Source organism: Falco naumanni, chromosome 7 (assembly GCF_017639655.2).
Source record: "Falco naumanni isolate bFalNau1 chromosome 7, bFalNau1.pat, whole genome shotgun sequence".
In the NCBI taxonomy this organism is placed as follows: Eukaryota; Metazoa; Chordata; class Aves; order Falconiformes; family Falconidae; genus Falco; species Falco naumanni.
This window is the reverse complement of record NC_054060.1, coordinates 62735873-62752591: the sequence shown is the minus strand read 5'-3', so window position 1 is coordinate 62752591 and position 16719 is coordinate 62735873. Positions and strand designations below refer to the sequence as shown.

General features: G+C 38.9%; 1 protein-coding gene across 12 annotated transcripts in view; it reads right to left on the bottom strand.

Annotated features, from left to right (window-relative positions):
* The window catches only part of MIPOL1 (mirror-image polydactyly 1), a 197244-nt gene that overhangs the window by 11983 nt on the left and 168542 nt on the right, over positions 1-16719 (bottom strand). For all 12 annotated transcript variants that reach the window (XM_040599978.1, XM_040599985.1, XM_040599988.1 and 9 more), the window contains one exon: positions 13600-13830. In XM_040599978.1, the coding sequence (XP_040455912.1) occupies positions 13600-13830 (231 nt within the window). The remainder of the gene's footprint in view (positions 1-13599; positions 13831-16719) is intronic.

The following is a 16719-nucleotide window of genomic DNA, read 5'->3' as shown; positions in this document are numbered from 1 at the left end:
TCTGTATATGATTAAACTTAGAAGTAAATACAGCCAGTTGGGCTCCTGACAGCAGACATATTTCAAAATAAACCTGGCTTACACAGGCCTTGGCTAAAATATTAAGCCTTTATCTGTGGTCCACAATAACTAATCTTGTCAAATTGTTTGCTCTCTACCTTCTGTTTGGAAGATTATGAGCTAGCTCACCATTACTATTCACCTTGTGCCATCACTAGCAGCAGGAAAAGTGAGTGGTAAACACAGTTGGTCTATTTTGACAGCGTTTCACTCTACTTTGCATTGATGTATATTGCTACACAGTACAGGATAATACAACACCAGGACTTTGCATCTATGCTGGATTTAATGCCACCTTGTGAAAGGTATGGCTCCTTTGCTTTCAGAGGCTTTCTCAGGATGGCGTACACTGATTGCCCAAAATAAATGAGCTTACAAGAAAGAAAAATAAACCCTGAAACAGCTACGCTATAACCTCATCTGTATTTCAGTACATTGAGATCTACAACACGCTTATCATATAGACCAGGCTCTTACTATTGGATGGAGCATTCAGATCTGACTGTGTGGCTGACACTGAAGAGTTAAAAAATTAATAATAACCGAAATAGAGGACATATTGGCATATTTAAGGCCAAATGATACTCATCAGTTTATTTAATCAGATCACAGAGTTTCACCGAATTACTCCAGCTTCAGTCCAACAGTTTATAAGCCAATTTTATGCAAAGCTTAGACTATTTGTGCAAGAAAAACCTTTTTGATACCCCCTACCAAAGCTGGAATTACTTTTAGCACTGACAGTCACTGCTTCCATGCATTTGGTGTCACAGCTGGTCTCTTTTTTTAGGAGAATCTCGACATTGAAGCCTACTCCATGCAGTGAGAGCATTTCCAAAAAGTTTGTGCTGATATGAATAGGCAAGGGTTTCCTGGATTTTCTTGCCAAATACTTCCTGGAAATCTGCTTAGGAAAAGCTAGCAGTTTTACTTTACGCTAATATATCTTCCTCACAGGAAGTATCCTGCCATAGTATTTATTCATTTGAAGAAGGAAAAATACTATTTCCTGTCAACTCCTGACGAACGCTAGCCCTGCCCTTTGGTAACGATGTTTGGTATTAACTGAGTGCCATGAATCACAGGCTTAAGACAGAAGCTTATTCTGTCTCTGAACAGGTACCCACCTTCTTCTTGAGAGCAATACAATCTCTGCAAAGCAAATGCTCTTTGCTTTGAATGCTCACAACACAGAGGGATGGTCAGAACTTTTAAATAAAGCATTTAAAAGGCAGACATCAGGTCTATTTTGCATCAGGTGTACTATGTGGCAAAACAGTACGCAGGGAATGAAATGACTTGCTTGAAGCTCAACCAACCAAGACGACTGAAAAGCCCTCATGTTTAATTTTATGTATAAGTAGTCTTGAGCTGAACTAGGTTCCTCATGTGCAGGAACAAAAAAAATTATCCTGGAGAATTAGAGCCTAAAATTGATGGATACAGAGCCCTTCTCTCTGAGCTTCTCTATCTGTGCTCTGAACCATGTCAACTGCTAACAGCTAGCCAGTTCTCTTATTCTATATCCAGCTGAGAAGTATTTCAGGAGATGGAAAAAGGACCTACTTTTTAGGGGATTGTTCTAAATCTCTCTTCAGGAATATTTAAAAGCAATGTCAAAAATTGATTATCTAAACCAAATAGTATTTCAAAACTGCTCAAAACAAAGTTAGACAGGATTCCTCGTGAGAAAAAAATTCAGAACGCAGGACCAGCAGAATGATACACATTTACGTATCTGTAGGGAATAGGTTTACTAAGAGACTCTGAACTTCAGAAGTATCAGTCTGAAATCAGCGCATTGCTCCTTTCTGCGTGTTTCAAACAAGCCTGCCTTCAAACAAGCCAGATCCGAACCTCTCAGCTGCCTATTCCAAGCCAGTCTCACCTCTTCTGGGCATCTTCTGGTCAAGTCCTGTTTACAATGAGTTTGTAAAATCGCGAACACTGATGTACTACTCAGGCTGTTTCCCAAGTACATAACATCAAAGCACAACTTTGGCAGACTCCTCTTGATACCATAAACAATAAAGACAACATGAGCTTTTTTCTTAATTCCACAAATATTTTACAAAACCTGATGCAGACTTGCTGGCTTTAGGCACCTCTCAGTTATGTTCCACCTCCCTGAGGTAGTTCCACCCTTGTGACCAAGAGTAATCTGGAGCTTGTGGAGAGAAAATTCCTTCCTAATAAACCACCATCAAACCCCTCCACTTTACGATAAAAATAATCGGTTTTATGTAGATTTGATGTATTTCAATAGATTTTCTTTCCTGGCATAACTGATGTGACGTTGCCCAAGCTGGAATGTGGATTCTACATCCCTGAGAGATCAAGTAACAATGGAAATGGGTTTGGATGTAAGAGGAAAGCATTCAATTAAGCTCCCAGTTATGGTAAGTCCTTTGTAACAGGCTCAGACTGGTAGGTGAACCCCCCACCCTTCCTGTGTAATCCAGTGGTGCCCACAGACTTCTCCTGGTTTCAGGGCAATTCACGCTTAGTCATACTTCTGAAAAGTATTTCTAGAAAACAAATAAGGGCAGTCTTCCCTCAGTAGCGGGATGAAACATCCTCTCCTCCTCTGAATGTTTGCAATAGATTATAGACAGATGCAATCAGCATGAAGTTTGTCTGTTACGGTGATGTGACGGGGTCCCCTGTGCAGGGATCAAACCAGAAGAGATGCCTAACTGCTCATTTACACACACAAAAGGGGTTTTAAAAATACCAGTTGAGACTTGGCATCACAGACCAAAGTGTCTCCTCCACATGCGTAGTGCTCCTCAAAATACTTCATAGGCTTTTTACTAAGTTATCAGCCATTGAAGGCCATTAAGGTAAAAACAAGCCTCCCCACTTCTCAGCTTCAGTAACCTCTCTCCAGGAGCCGGCAGACAGACTGTCTCCAATGTCTTCAGCACCATTCTAGCAAGTCAATTCACATGAGAATTTTTTTTTGTTTTCACTGGCCTTCTGGGCCTATTTTGGTCCATGTTCCTGCCATCTGACTGAGAATAAGCTTCTCCTCCTGCTCCTGGGAGGTGACTGAATTCCCGAGCAAGGAGAGAGACCTTCAGGTCATTTTGAGGGCAGATTTAATGCCTCCAGACTGGGGAGCCTGCAGACTCAGGCCTTGGTGGCAATTCTGCCTGCTGGTCACATGAATGGGACTGATTGTAGGAGAAAAACTTTTTAATTTGTGCTGCTAGCAAGCACAAAAATTTGGCTTTACATCATTTACATCAAAGTCACAAAATTCTTCAAAAGCATAGAGCAAACTATTTTCTCAGTACTTAAAATTGGAGATCTGTGAAACATCTTTTGTGTTGAGTTCACCACTTAGAAATCCCTTTTATCAGATGCAGATGTGCATCTGCTACATCCCTCAAATAATTTTTTATTATCTTACCAAAGACTGAGGTGAAAGAAATGGATATATTATGAGGAACAGAATAAAGTGTTAAATACATTAATTTTATTATACACATCTCCAATACCTACAGTGTCTTCCCTTCAAAGGCTGAATTCTGATACTTTCTATGGGGAAAAATTTCATAATCAGAAGCTGAAATGATAAAATTTGGTCTGAAAGAATTATGCCTTCCAGCAACTCGGTGTTTAGCTTTTCATCCTTATACCCGTATCACATACAGCAAAAATGTAGAACAAGAAAGCCAAGCAACTTGCCAATAAAACAGCAGCAGCAATGATGGGGTTAAAGCTGTTGTTAGTTCTCATAAATACAGTTGATGCTGTCTTTCTACAAAAGCTTGTTAAAAAATTAAAAGCCTCATGGAAAAATCTGGCTATTAATTAATGACTCAGTATTAGACTAGAAACATGAACTGCAATTTTTTTTCTTGGAGAACGAGCCCCTCCTTCAGTAAAGGTACACTTAATTTTAAGCAGTGGAAAAACTGAAATGATTTCAAGTTTGTTTAAAATAAAATACCTTGCTGGCCTAGTCAGTTATTTCTATTTGTTGCTGTAAAGAACTGTTCCAGCAATTCTCTAAAAGATTATATGTAATTCAGAAGCTTCAGAAAGTCTAGGCTTTCTTTTTGAGCTTCTGCACATACATTTACAGCATTCAGTCTTTTGCATATGTTAAGAAACAGTATGAGTATTAACAGAAAGAACCGCAAATTTATTTTTATTCCTTCAGCCAAGCCACAAATAAATGACTCTTGCAAACAAACCAAATACTATTTAGTAACGGCAATGTAAATGCCATGGAGTTATTTTATTTGGATATAAAATATTAAAGTAAATGATTATTTGCTGTGACACTCGTTTTATCATCTTGGAAAAAAAAGCAAGTCTGAGAAAAAGTTTTCTTGCTGTTCTTCAAGGAGCACTCAATCTGCTGTTCAAAGTTATTTAATAATTTGTCATAGAATGGTTAACTATAAGCTTACAAATACTGTGTCAGCATGCTTCTTGCTATTGGGCAAACAACTTCAAAATCTAATTTGTTTGTGTTATTGGTCTTACTAAATATTAGTCTTTGCAAGTCTGGTTTACACCATTGATGTTAACTATGCCAACATTCTGATTTTGTTCTGAAGTATTCCACAACAAGCTGATATTATACAATACAAGCCCAAGAGCTAGCCGATCCAGTTTACTGAGTATACTTAGTGTATTTTGCTACTGATAAATCAATAAAACCATGTTGTAATCTACAAACTTCCATCTCTGTGAAGCAGCTATAAGCAAACTGTAAATGAACACACAGGTCAAAAACTGGGATGCTGTGATTATGTTGACTCTGAAAACATTTGACTTTCATAGAATACATTTTAGTGTTTGAGAGAACGAAGTTTGAGCACTGCTTATATTTTCGTGAAAGGCTGAGATGATAAATATTCAAATGATGATAAATATTTGTGTTTATATTGTAACTACCCATACTTTAAGAAAACAATATCTGCACTGCAATCCACAATTTACAGAGGTTAAGTAAATACAAACCATAGCTACACAAAGAAAATAAGTACTTGATTTAGACTGTATGCTCCGTTTTGCATTCTTCATCCATGTGAAACTCCCTGCAGTCAATGGATATCTTGGCTGCGCAAGAAATGCAGGAAAGGCTTCCCTGTCATTCCTTTTGGTTGGGACCTTTTGTCTTCATTCTGTTAAGTGCCCCACTGAACACAACCCTGGCATTGATCAGAAACCATCAGATGCTAAAGGCTTCATTATAATTTATGCCACCCAAAGTACCATGAGAAGGGCATTCCATCATCTGCCCTGGCAATATCCCACACTATAACTGTATGAGAGTTTTGGTACTGATACCACAAACTGCTCTATTAAGGGTCACTTTCAAATGAAAAGGAGATGTTAAAAGATATTCTGACTCATTAGTACTGCAAAGGGTCTCAGCTGTAGTAATCCTGAGAATCACCAAACCTGTCCTTCAGGATGCTGGTGTTGAGAACAGGATCTGCAGCTCCACGTGAGCTCTGGACCAGTGCATTCCTCCTACAGACTGCACAGAGAGCATGGCAGCATCTTGGGATGGGATTTGCAACAACTAGTTTAAGGAGAAAGATGCTCCTAAATTTGCCAAATAGGAGGGGTTTATTCTTTTTTTTTTTTTTTTTTTTAATCTCAGCCCCTTGCTTTAAGTGGGTTGATCCAAGCTGTCCAGAGGTCCTCAAGCTGCCCTTTGCTACAGATAGCCTGAGGCCACCTGTTTCTTTTAAGGTGACAAAGATAACAGCAGTGCTCACTCCTCCTTTTTAAAACAAGTGTGAAAAAATTATACTGACCATCAGCTAGAGCAATCAGCCAAGCTAAGGAAAACTTGGGTTTAACCCACATCTGCAACTTCTCAGGAGAGCAGTACACTCCAGGGTTAAAATGTCTTCTCTACTTTTTCTGAAGCCATGAAATTCTACAGAAGAAACATCTGAAATGTTATTAGACCTGGAGGTGTGATTCTGTGGGTGGTGATCGAGGGTGCTGACCTGGGAAATGGGAGATGGGTGTTCTGCTACTGGCTCTGTATTTATGTTCAATAGGCATTGGATAAAACTGAGAAAAAGCCCTAAAGGAAAGTGTCAGAACCAGGTCTTGCTTCTCAGAGGTGAGTAGCCTGCTCATTGCTCTCTGATCTGGGAAGCCTGCATTATTTTGCTATGTGATACTCCTCCAAGGCAAGGAATAGAGAGCACCCAGACCAAACATGTGTGGCTAAAACATCCCTCTGAGGTACAGGAGACCTGAACCTCAGACGGAGGAGGAACCTTAGCTCCATTCCTTCCTACCGTGGAGGAGTACCCCTGCTCCCAGACAACCACTTAGAAAACCGGGGGACACAGATACCAAGGAAGCTTTTGAATGAAAACATCTGAGGTCACACTGCTCTGTGTGGGTCTCTGTGCAACCAGTGTGCACTGCTCCAGTTCAGCACGTGCTTCTTCATTTGGGTCTCTAAGGAATCCAAGCAGAGAAGACAAAAAGTTTTGTACTTTTCCAGTCAGGAGTTTTCTGCTTATGCTAACCCAAGTCCTCCCTTCTCTGGCCTGGGAAGTTATCAGTGTTAGTGGCACTAAGTTATCAGGCACTCCCTCCGTCACATCCTGCAAATTTTACCTGGACTGTAACACGAAGTACACAATTCAAAAATTCTAAGTGAAGTGTCATCCAATAAAGAGAATATAATCCAGTGCAGAAAACACATTTCATTACAGCTTTGCAAAAGCGATACATCTCCTTTTGTACAGCATGAATAATACCTTAGCCTTACCAAGGGAGACAAGATCTGCTAGTGGTGCAGAAACACGGCATACCTACAACAGTCCAGAGAATACGCCACCAGTGACTGAATTTGTTCAGCTCGCCTTAGATTTGAATACTAGTTCAGTATTTTATTGCCTCCAGACCCAGAAAATTGGTCTCACTCTATATGTTGAATTTCTCTGAGGCTGCACATAACCTCACTGGCTTACTCAATTCTTTTATTACAACAAACAGGTATCTCTATAAGACTTTTTAGTTCATCATTTCACCGTGCATGTTAGTGCAGTCTAATTTCTGAGAGGAGTCACTGGCGTAAGTGCAGAATTCAGAGTATTTAAATGAATTCTGACCATACTATGTAGTGTTTTCAGTTAGATCACACGTGACTTTCTTTACACATTTCAATTAGTCCTAATTCCTCACTGAATTCCTAAAGCAGACTACTTCCAAGCCTATCACCCCTAAATCCAATAAATTCACACTGCCTGTTATTGCTACTCTAGTTAATGGTAATATTTTTGTATATGATTTGATGTGATTGTTACTAGATCTTGTGTTTCAGACTTTCTCATGTTTCTATTCATGTCTTGCACGCCAAAGAAATTTTGCATCATCTCTGTTGCACTCTGCAGAATTCTTTGGGGTATGTGGTAGTTTTGCGTGCCTGGGAATCTTCCATCTGGCTAGTGTGGGTTTCCTAAACACCATAAAACCCCGCCTGTGGAGATTGTGTATCTCTTATGGGCCCCGTGGAGCTTATAATCTGTTTTTAATCATTGCACAAGGCAGCCAACACATCAGTCCTCATCAAGCAGTTTTTTCCACGTTGCATCTCCTTTAAGAACTTTTGATCCAGTTCTGAAAGTCCAGAGCTATTGCTAGTTTCCATTGGTACCTTAGACTGCCACAAGAGTTGTCTTCCTCAGCTCCCCGTCCCCTTCCATAGGTCTCATAACCACTGTCTCCCGGGGCTCGCTATAGCAAATGAAGGATTCTCAGCACTTTGCCCTCACTTGCTCATCTTTTGAATGTACCCAGCATCATCTTTTTCTCAGTAAAATACAGGTCGTATCCTCAACGGGGACAACTGAATGCAACACAGTGCGACAGAGCTACAGCGAATTTGCTCCAGCTAAGAAACTAGCTCTACATCTACATTCTTCAACAAGTCACCAGAACTTACTTTACAATTCAAAATGCCAGCACCAATCAGATTATTCCCTATATGATATTAAAAGATTACCAACTATTCAATCCCAGCAGAACTTCACAGCAGCAGGCAGCACAGTGGTTTTCATTAAAAGCAAAATCACTTTTGACAGTTGCTAAATTATTTACTGACACAAATCAGTGAACTATTAATATCTATGAAGCTTCCAGTGGTTAACGTGTTGATTTGACATTCACCAGAACACAGTTTTGTAAGTAAAAAAAAAAAAAAAAGCAGTCTAGTTTTAATAGGGAAGTCTGAACATCTAAATGTAACCTCTTAATAAAGCAAGAAATCAAATGATGTTTATTGTTTTGAAAGATGAAAATTGAAAAAATATATATCTAAAATTTAAAATAAAGCCAAACGAGTTCTCTAACATTTGGCGGTTCCTCCAAAACAAATAGCTTTAAGTCCTGGTGAATGTACAACTTGTTTCTTTTGTGCAGTGCTTCTGCCTGCAATTTCTAATTAACTAGCTCCATTCTTATCCACAACGAGTGACTGAACGCATACAAGCTACAACGTATACTTCAACTAAATATACGCAGGTGTGATTGTAAAAGGGAGATAACCAGTTAACAACACTTGCATGTTGCAAAGAGGCTCGATTAGTATAATAATTCAGAAACCTTGCTTTTAGCCTGTTCCCTGCATAGCTGTGCTGTACTGAATACAATCTGCACACTAAAGATATCATGTTTGCAGTTAAAAATCTCCAGAGACTTTAGACCCATACATAAAGATACTTATTTCACTCTTTTCTGAGACACCGACCTGTATCCTCATTCAAAAACGAACACCACATCTTTATGTTATTAAATCTTTGTTTTGATCTATTAGTATTCACCAAAGTGCCATTTTATACAACCCCACACTGAATAGGCAAGGCCGGAGGTAACCATCTGCAGCTTTAGAGTCTGCGTTCGAATTGATGAAAAGAGCTTTGTGTTTTCATTGCCAAGTTTGATTCTTCCAGTCATTAGACATTCCCCTCAGATCGCATCAATGAAGCGGACTCTCTTACACCCATGTGTTAAATTCTCTTCTCCTCATGGTTTCCTTTGCCAGCTATACTCCAGAAAGACTACTGGGTCTTAGCCACATTCTTCTCACAGCTGTGTTAAAAAAGAGCATCAGAGCGTCTTCCCAAAATCCATATGTGTATCTGGTCAGTCCCCTGTCAGAGGGTCACCTCACATTGTGGTGTGATTATTCAAATATTCATTCTTGTTCTTGAACTGCACTGCTCAGATCATTCTGAGGAAGATTAGACCCTCCAGCCAGCACTGGAGAACGTCTTGGATGTTGGTGTGAAACGCACACAGCTCCTGTACTTGGAAGGCAGATTAGTTTTAGTTGCAAAAGGGGGGGACCCTAACCACTTCATAAACACTTGCTTCTTATTCCTTCCCATTTTTTGTATTCATTCCAATTGTGTTGAAGGCTGGGAAGAACTGTTTGTTTTTATTGTGTCATCGATTGACTTATTGATCTGCATCAGCTGAGAAACTCAGTGAGCAACTACAAAAGCAGAGAGAGCATGTTCAGAAATGCAGGAGGGAAAGCCAGGGCTACTCAAAGAAAGGGTGTGCTCCAGGAACAATGAGTTAGGTGGCCAAAAAAATCACACCCTAAGAGGTAAAGCAAATGTTATTAAGGGTAGTATTTATTTTATGAGAGAGAGTAATCTCCTTTGATAAAACTATCTGCTTATTTAGAAGATCACTTAGGTTTCTTATGTATTCAGTCCACTGGAATACTTTATCTAAATCTGTAACTCTCCTGACTTCCTCCTTAAAAGAAAAAAAACCCCAAATCAAAAGAAAAGGTCTCTTTAATAAACAGTTAAGAACAAACGAAGTAATAATTCCTGTTTTACATCACTTTTGTATTTGCTTTGCTCATAGTCAGAACTACCTTGACTGGAGTACACAAGCAGCATGTTTCTCACCATTTATGCTTATTTTCATACCTGTATATTTTAGTGTTGCACCATTACTTTGTGGATTTGTATTTACTTTTAGAGGATTACATAGAAATTCTACAAGCACATCCTCCGCTGCCACCTTGCACAGCTATGTGAGTGTGCAAGCGTGACTGCGCTCACTTGCAGAGAGCTCTGCTTTGCTAAGCTAGAGTCATTAAATTGTGAGAAAAAACCAGAAGCCCTCCAACAGACAAATTGCATTAAAATTCACTCCAGCTGCAAAGCTGCTGCAGAAAAATTTCCTGGAAAGAAACACATCAAAAGTGGTCTCAACCTTTACTGATAATTGGCTAATATTGATTTGGTATTACATTATAACCTCCTCTGATCTCACTGACATCTGTAGCCACTCCTCAATCCCAGAGGTTCCAGCAGGAAGGACAGTTTTAAAATGTCTTGCTTCCTCTGCTGGCAGAGGCATTAATTAATTCAGAGGCTTTTCCAGTCACCTTCTCCAGGTCAGCCCCATTTCCCTGCTGGGGCTGCACCAGCTGGCTCCTGGCTTCTCCAGCAGGACAAACTTGCAGGGGGCCTGTGGCACTGTGCCAACGCTCCTGGTGAATTCTGCACCGCTGTCCTAATTTTTTGTTTGTAACCATGAATTAAAAACATTAATTAAATACAGAAAATTATAGTCACAGCCGTTCTACAGAGTATAGGTTAAAAATATTATCGCGCAGATGCCCATAATTTCCTGTTGAATAAATATGTACCGTGTTATGTGTGCGCATATGTGTATTTATTTACATACGCCACAGGGTTAAAACATGTATTTCCTTTATAAGCTAGAACGGTGCTCTCTTAAAAGTCTAATGTGTATCTTGTTAGTGTTTCAAAGTCAAAACAGGTTCAAACAAATGCTGCTAAATCTGTGTGGTCGCTCTCTGAGCATCAACGTTTTCTGTTTCACACCCCGCCCACCCCCCACTAGGATGGTGAATTATCTTTGGAGGCAAGGGCACACAGTCGCAATTTATGTCTCACACTTCGGTGAGCTGATGCGAGATGCTCACCCTACTTCAGTATAAACAGAATTTTACTATATCCAAGTTCACTATAAGCAGATTCCAATATATCCCCCTTCTGGTTCCCAGCTGCCGTTTCATGTGGGATAGGATCCAGAAATTTTTTAGATGCTTTGTGTCCTGACGGAAAACACAGGACCACTATTCTGACTTGGATCTCATGTTTAGAGAGCAACAATTGCAGGTGGGTACACAAATGGCTGACATGATGGCGATGCCGTGGAGAAATTACATCTCTATTTCAAACTCTGCATATGATGCTGAAGGCAAAAGTTTTTAAGAATACTAAAAAATTCTTTAGTGTTGCCAGAGAACAGGTTAGCAAAGGCATAGGGAGCATCAGTAAAATTACGTGGTATGAAGATACAAAGTCCACCATTTTTCAACATTATTTTAATTATTCTAATTATGTTTTTTCTTAATAAAGCTCATAATTATTTTCCTCTTCTGATTTTTAACTGTTGCTACATTATTCAGCTATTTTACCAAATAATACTGAGAGACCATACAGTGGCTAAAAATACTTCCCTCGTATGTCAGAACTGAATTTTAATTGAACATTTGAAAGAAACCAAGAAAACAGATGTTTTAGAACCCTATTTAGCCTATGAATTGTAGTGCCACATTTTAAATTACAATAAGCATCCTCTTGAAACAGTGCTAATAATTAATACTACTGTAATTAATACCAAGAAGCCTTTCTGTTGACAGGTTTATAAATTGTCAGTTCCTTTCTGAAATGTAGAACATCCTACATCTTTGAAATAAAAAGCTAAAGCTAACAAATGAGTTCCTGCCTAATTGCCAAACACTGATTTGTATGAAGCGGTTGAGGTTACAAAGAAATTGGGAATTCTCAGCCCGGTTTCCCTGCTGATGAGTACGAACTGTCTGTGTAGCTCTCCCAGAGGTGTCAGAGGAATCTCTATAGTGTCACACAAGGGTTCTTAGCTCAAAGTAAACACACTTTCCACAAACTCAGCTGCTTAATCTGTTTGCAGGTTGAATTATAAGATGGGGGTGGATGACTCCGGGTGCTGGGAAGACGCACAGAGCATTTCCACACTTTCTTGGTAAAAAGGGCATGCTATTGTCATCAAAAGACTTCACCCAATTGTTTAATTTTGCTATAGGCTCAGTGGTCTGATCTCAGCAATAATGAAAAATAACCTGACCAAAATTTTCCCAAGTAGTTGAGCATGTTAAATTGTATAAATTCTTTTCACTACAGCAGTGCATTACCATCACTTTAATTTAAGTTGTGGCTGCACTTCTACTCTAGCCACCCTGGTTACACAGATTAAACGAGACTGTTTCACTAAAAAAAGGCCACAAACCAATCAAAAACCAACCTTCACTTAAATACCTACGGTTAGTAAATGTTTATAAATAAAATAAAATGAAACAACAACTTTAAACAATGTACAGAAAGGTTCAGCCAATATTCTTTTTAACATGCTGTAATTATTTTCATAGGTTTATTTTTATCAAGTGTGCACCTGCTGAAGTTTCAAATATATTTAAGTGTTCAGAAAAAAGATCTGAATGATTCTCAATCAATCACTGGAGGTTTTAAACAGATACCTGAAAATACGTATCTTCATACCTATATCTATCTTAACTATATTTTATGTAGTTCCTAATAAATCGAAAATATAAAAAAAATAATATATTTTTTTAAATAGGAGAACTCAGCATGTATTTTTTTAAACAAGAGAGAACTCTTATTAGGCACTTGCAACGTATTATAAGCCAATTTCTGGCTACTCTGGAAATATGTTGCAGACATTCAAGTTGAAGACAAATATGGACGGACAGGAAAATTAGCATCAGTTCAGCATCGATCCCCTTGGAAGGGTGAGAGAGCGGTATTTTGCAGCTGATGAATGTAACGCAGAGATGAGAAGTGCCACACCGTGAAGAGGCTCTGCCTACATGTTTGCCTATGTCCCACAACCAGACTTTTAAAGGCTTGTGTGGTAGTAATAACAAACACGGCAATAAGGACTTCAGTAGAGACGAACTTCAGGTCTGGAGTTCAGTAACCTTTTAACAGGAAATCTTATGACGGGAGAGAAGACTTCTTGTTGGTTTCAGTGAGATTTTGAAGCCTCCCCCTAAACAACCCCACCAGCACTTACCAGGGCATGAAACCGGCCAGGCGTGTAACAGCCCAGAAATCAGAACCTCAATATCCTACGATACAATTATAAAGGCAAATACTCTGCTGCCATAGGGTTGCCATGGGGTAAAAACACAGCGAAAATCGTTCATAGGAGATGAAAACACTTTCTCTGTGCCTTGCACATGTAGAAAGCAGTTTCTGCAACAGTAACGAGAGGCACATTGATTTGTGTACTACTGTAAAACCGTTACAGTGATGGGCTTCCCACTGACTAGGCAATGAGCTGAACGGATGACAAGGGAGGAATCATTTGAAAGGACCTTTTCTGAGCACCACCACACCTGCAGTGATGGACAAAGTATCAGAAGAAACAACATTCCGTTTGGTTTCCAACTGCCATTTCACTTGAAAGAAGGGAAGTGGAACTTACTTCTGAACTTTTTCGTTGGCCTCCCGTGAAGCCTCCAGGGCTTTCTGGAGCTTCAGCTCGGTGTCCTTTTGCTCTGACTGAGCCTGCTGCAGCTGAGCTGCCAGACCTTCAATCTGGCGATAGGTAAGGGTCACAACATCCACCCTGCCCTGTGGTCCACCTTCAGCAGTACCGAGTACACAGTTCAGCTGGTCCTTCAGACACGTTCCTTCAGACGAAGATTTGTATAAGCTGGGGAAAAAAAATCACGCGTGTTATTCAGTTTCAGTCTAAGGACAAGCTGCAAGAGTATTACACTCAATTTAACTTTTCAAATATGATCATACACGGACCCACATACACTAATACCAAAACAAATTTTATTTCAAAAGTGACAGAGAACAAAAAGAACATCCTGTTTCCACCAGGCTCTTCCACAAGTATGTAACAATTACCAAAATTTAAAAAAGCCAAAACCTATTCAACAAAACCTCACAAGGCAGTATTTTTCAGCTGTGGCATCTTCCTGATCACCTTTGAGCTGCAGCAAAAAGTTGTTACTGTGATTTACATGAAGTTGAATTAATCAGTGTAAGTTACTGATGTATTATACAGGACTCTTAGCAAGTGGACTCACCAACTACAGGGGGTTTATTTGCATAATTGCATATTTTTCAGTATAATGAAAAGAATCAAAATGCTCCAATACACAACTGAAAATCTCTAAATCAGCAGGATTACTTAGAAATAGCAACAATTTGCATGCACTAAGCAATTCTAAAGGTCTTTGGTCAATATTTTTGTGAGAAGAAACTTAAAATATTTCTTGATGTTGGTTTAAATAAGTTAGTAATAAACTGTACTAGAACATACTGTGTCTTAAATAGCCTCTCTATAGTAGACAGGGATAGGTAACCTACCAGCATCATGGTTTAATCATGGGACATTTCAATACCTGCAGTGTCCTCCACTATAATTTCTTGCAAGGTCCTTTCTGACCCACTGTTTTGGCTTCACTCAGGCAAAAAGTAGACACGTTTACCATGTATCTCACAGTGAAGCACCAATGGATGTACACTCAACCCATTCAGTTTTATACATGATTTTGCGGTATATTCATAGAGATATCAAATCAAAGATCACAAAAATAATGCTATTCCATTGTACAACCCAAAATGCAGTACTACATGCTTTGTATTTGTGTGCCAAAAAGTTCTGGACAAATCAAAGGGGGATCATAAATTAAATATGACATTGAAAAGAGTCTTAAGGCAACAGATTCATGAAGCTAAAAGACACAAATATGCCTGGATCAGCTAACAATAGCTATGCAAACCAGCAAAAAGGATATTAGAACGAGAGGTTACCTATAAATAATGAGAAGAAAGGAGAATAAAGAAGATGGTGCATCAGGTAAAAATTTCTCAATGAAGACACTGTTAACTGTGAAATTATTTCCTAAGGAATCAGTAGGTAGCCAGTTGCTTGAGTTATTCAGGTGCAGTGGTAGAAATCATATTAATAGCTGATTATGTGGGGAGGAGCCTGCACCAGCAAGCTCTCTGTGGGATTAGCAACAATTGCTTCCCATCTTTTCATAGCCACAATTCACTGGTGAATTTTACACCAGTGGAAGATGACATTGATGACATGGTAGAGGAAGAAATTAATGGAAGTCATTTGTAACAGAAGTGATGGCAACAAGATATTGCAATGAGCAATTTATGCTTTTAGATAAATAATTGAGGTAATTTCAAAACAACTTCATGAATATCAGAAACTGTTGCTGTATTGATGAATATGGCTCAAGACCATTCCTCTGACTGATGACCATGCAAATATCAAACATTATTTCAGTGTGGATTTCTAGTAGCAGTGTGCACCGATTACAATACTCGAGACACAATCTACATGACAGCTGCTAGTATGTAATAGCATACTTTCCTCCTTTCCAGTTTGTTAAGGTGTTTGTACGGAAACCACCCTTCATTCCAACAGCCCATAGAGGAAAATCATATACAAACTAAAATATAATATACATGGACAACCAAAATGTTGATGAACTAACAGAAATCCAGAAGCTAAAAGGTCAGAGTGTTGATATGTCATTACACCTACTAGCTGCGGTTGTCTGGAAAGAATCTGAAGAACCTTTTCAATTAAATGAAGACATACTGAAAATATAAATATTTATAAAGGGACATTAAAATCCCTAGAACAGACTCATTAAAAATAAACTTAACTGTTGCACACAAAATTTATTGAAGTTCCACTATGGTTGAGCATTGATTACCATGGAAAAATACAAAAGTATGCAAATAATGCTGAAAGCAGGTTACCAAAATACCACAGCTGCCCACTTCTTAAACACCTGGCACAAGATTAAAAGAAAGAAAAGACAGATGAGAAGCTAAACTCTTCAGTGAATATATGTGTCCCTGATTACAAAAAAGGGAAGATAGCCTAAATAGTCTAACTTGTTCACACCAGCTGAGTTTTTTTTCCAGAACATATGAAAAATATAGTAATTTATTTAGATTCTAAAATACTGGCCCAATGTGGCTAGAACCAGGCTCCTTCTCAAAGACTGGCCACGAACAATACAGTATGCAATACAGTTACGTGTTTTAACTCACAACGACTGCACCTGAGTGATCAATAGATTCTGATGTGTATATATTTTGTAGCCAGTGTGATTCCTCCAGATAAAGGTACTGTGGTTGATACATGTTTTAAATTCTTTATTTTTCCAAAAGCATGCAGTTGGCAGATTTCCATCAATGTGTGCTTTGCTACAATACTTTTATTTAGTCTCTTTTGATACTTACTAATTTGAAATTCCTTCATTAATGTCCTGAAGATTATTTCTTCAAAGAATATTGCTGCTATAAATGAAATATAAAGGGGAGTCCTAGGCCTGAAGAATTGGTGACAGAAGCATTCAAACAATTTATTGATTTAAGTAATTCACATGTTCTTTATAGTAAGCCTTTTGCTTTACTGTGGCAGCATGGCCGCTTTCTTGCTCCAGCTTGGGTCTGAGAGCTTCAAGGGCCCACCTTAACTGTGTCTAGGCAGAAGAAAAAGTGACATGTGATGATGTGTCACTTATGTCGCTCCTGCAGATAGCAAGAGGCTTCC